The sequence below is a fragment of the Aptenodytes forsteri genome, unplaced genomic scaffold (assembly GCF_000699145.1).
Source record: "Aptenodytes forsteri isolate BGI_AS27 unplaced genomic scaffold, ASM69914v1 Scaffold777, whole genome shotgun sequence".
NCBI classification, from domain to species: Eukaryota; Metazoa; Chordata; class Aves; order Sphenisciformes; family Spheniscidae; genus Aptenodytes; species Aptenodytes forsteri.
In genome coordinates this window covers 80,851-81,723 of record NW_008796208.1, presented here as the reverse complement: position 1 = coordinate 81,723, position 873 = coordinate 80,851, and the positions used below count along the sequence as shown (strand labels likewise).

Sequence of the window (873 nt, the reverse complement as noted above, 5' to 3'; positions counted from 1 at the left end):
GGGGGGAGATGTGCGGGGAGGAGGATGCCGGGCATGGGGGGGACGTGTGGGGAGCAGGGTGCGAACACGGCCTGTCCCTGCGCCCGTCCCCAGAACTCCTCCAAGTCCCGGCTGCGGCACCTGGAGAGCCTCCACGGCTTCGTCAGCGCCGCCACCAAGGAGCTGATGTGGCTGAACGAGAAGGAGGAGGAGGAGGTGAACTTCGACTGGAGCGACCGCAACCCCAACATGACGGCCAAGAAGGAGAACTACTCGGTACGGAGAGAGCCCGGGACGTGCTGTCCTGCCCGCTCCCCGTCCCTGCACACGGCTGTGCTTGCATGGTCCTTGTCCCTGCACGTGGCTGTCCTGCACGGTCCCTGTCCCTGCACGTGGCTGTCCTGCACAGTCCCCATCCCTCTGGCCTGGCAGTGACAGATTTTTGGAGGTGCCTCCTGCACTCTGTGGCAGAGGATGCTCTTTGGCCACCCCGGCCCTGCCGTGCCGTGCTGCCCTGGCCCCGCTGCGCCGCTGTGCCGTGCTGCTTGCCAAGGCTCCAGCCCTGCTCTTATCTCCTCCTCATGCCAGCTCCGCTCGTTATCTCTTCGCTGTCCGATCTGGGGCTGGAGTCGCTCTTCCCCTCTCGCTATCGCTATCGCTTGACTGAAACCACATCTGTGCTCTGCAGCTGAGCACCCCCAGCCCCTTAACCCTGCTTCTGCCGCATCTGCTGCTGCGCTTGCACACCTATTGATGGTCACACGTCCCCCAAACCGGACTTGGGGTGTTGGAAACCTCTGCACCCCCATCCCGCCCCACAGTCTCTGAGCACCCTCAGCCCCATCGCTCCACCCTCAGCCCCATCGCTCAGCCACCCAGGCCCCGTGGCCCCCC

General features: G+C 65.3%; 1 protein-coding gene across 1 annotated transcript in view; it reads left to right on the top strand.

Annotated features, from left to right (window-relative positions):
- Positions 1-733, top strand: part of LOC109279722 (plectin-like) — an 8,245-nt gene extending 7,512 nt beyond the window's left edge. The window contains exons 9-10 of the mRNA XM_019474366.1: positions 9-255; positions 668-733. Coding sequence (XP_019329911.1) covers positions 9-255; positions 668-733 — 313 coding nt within the window. The remainder of the gene's footprint in view (positions 1-8; positions 256-667) is intronic.
- Positions 734-873: the final 140 nt, after the last annotated feature.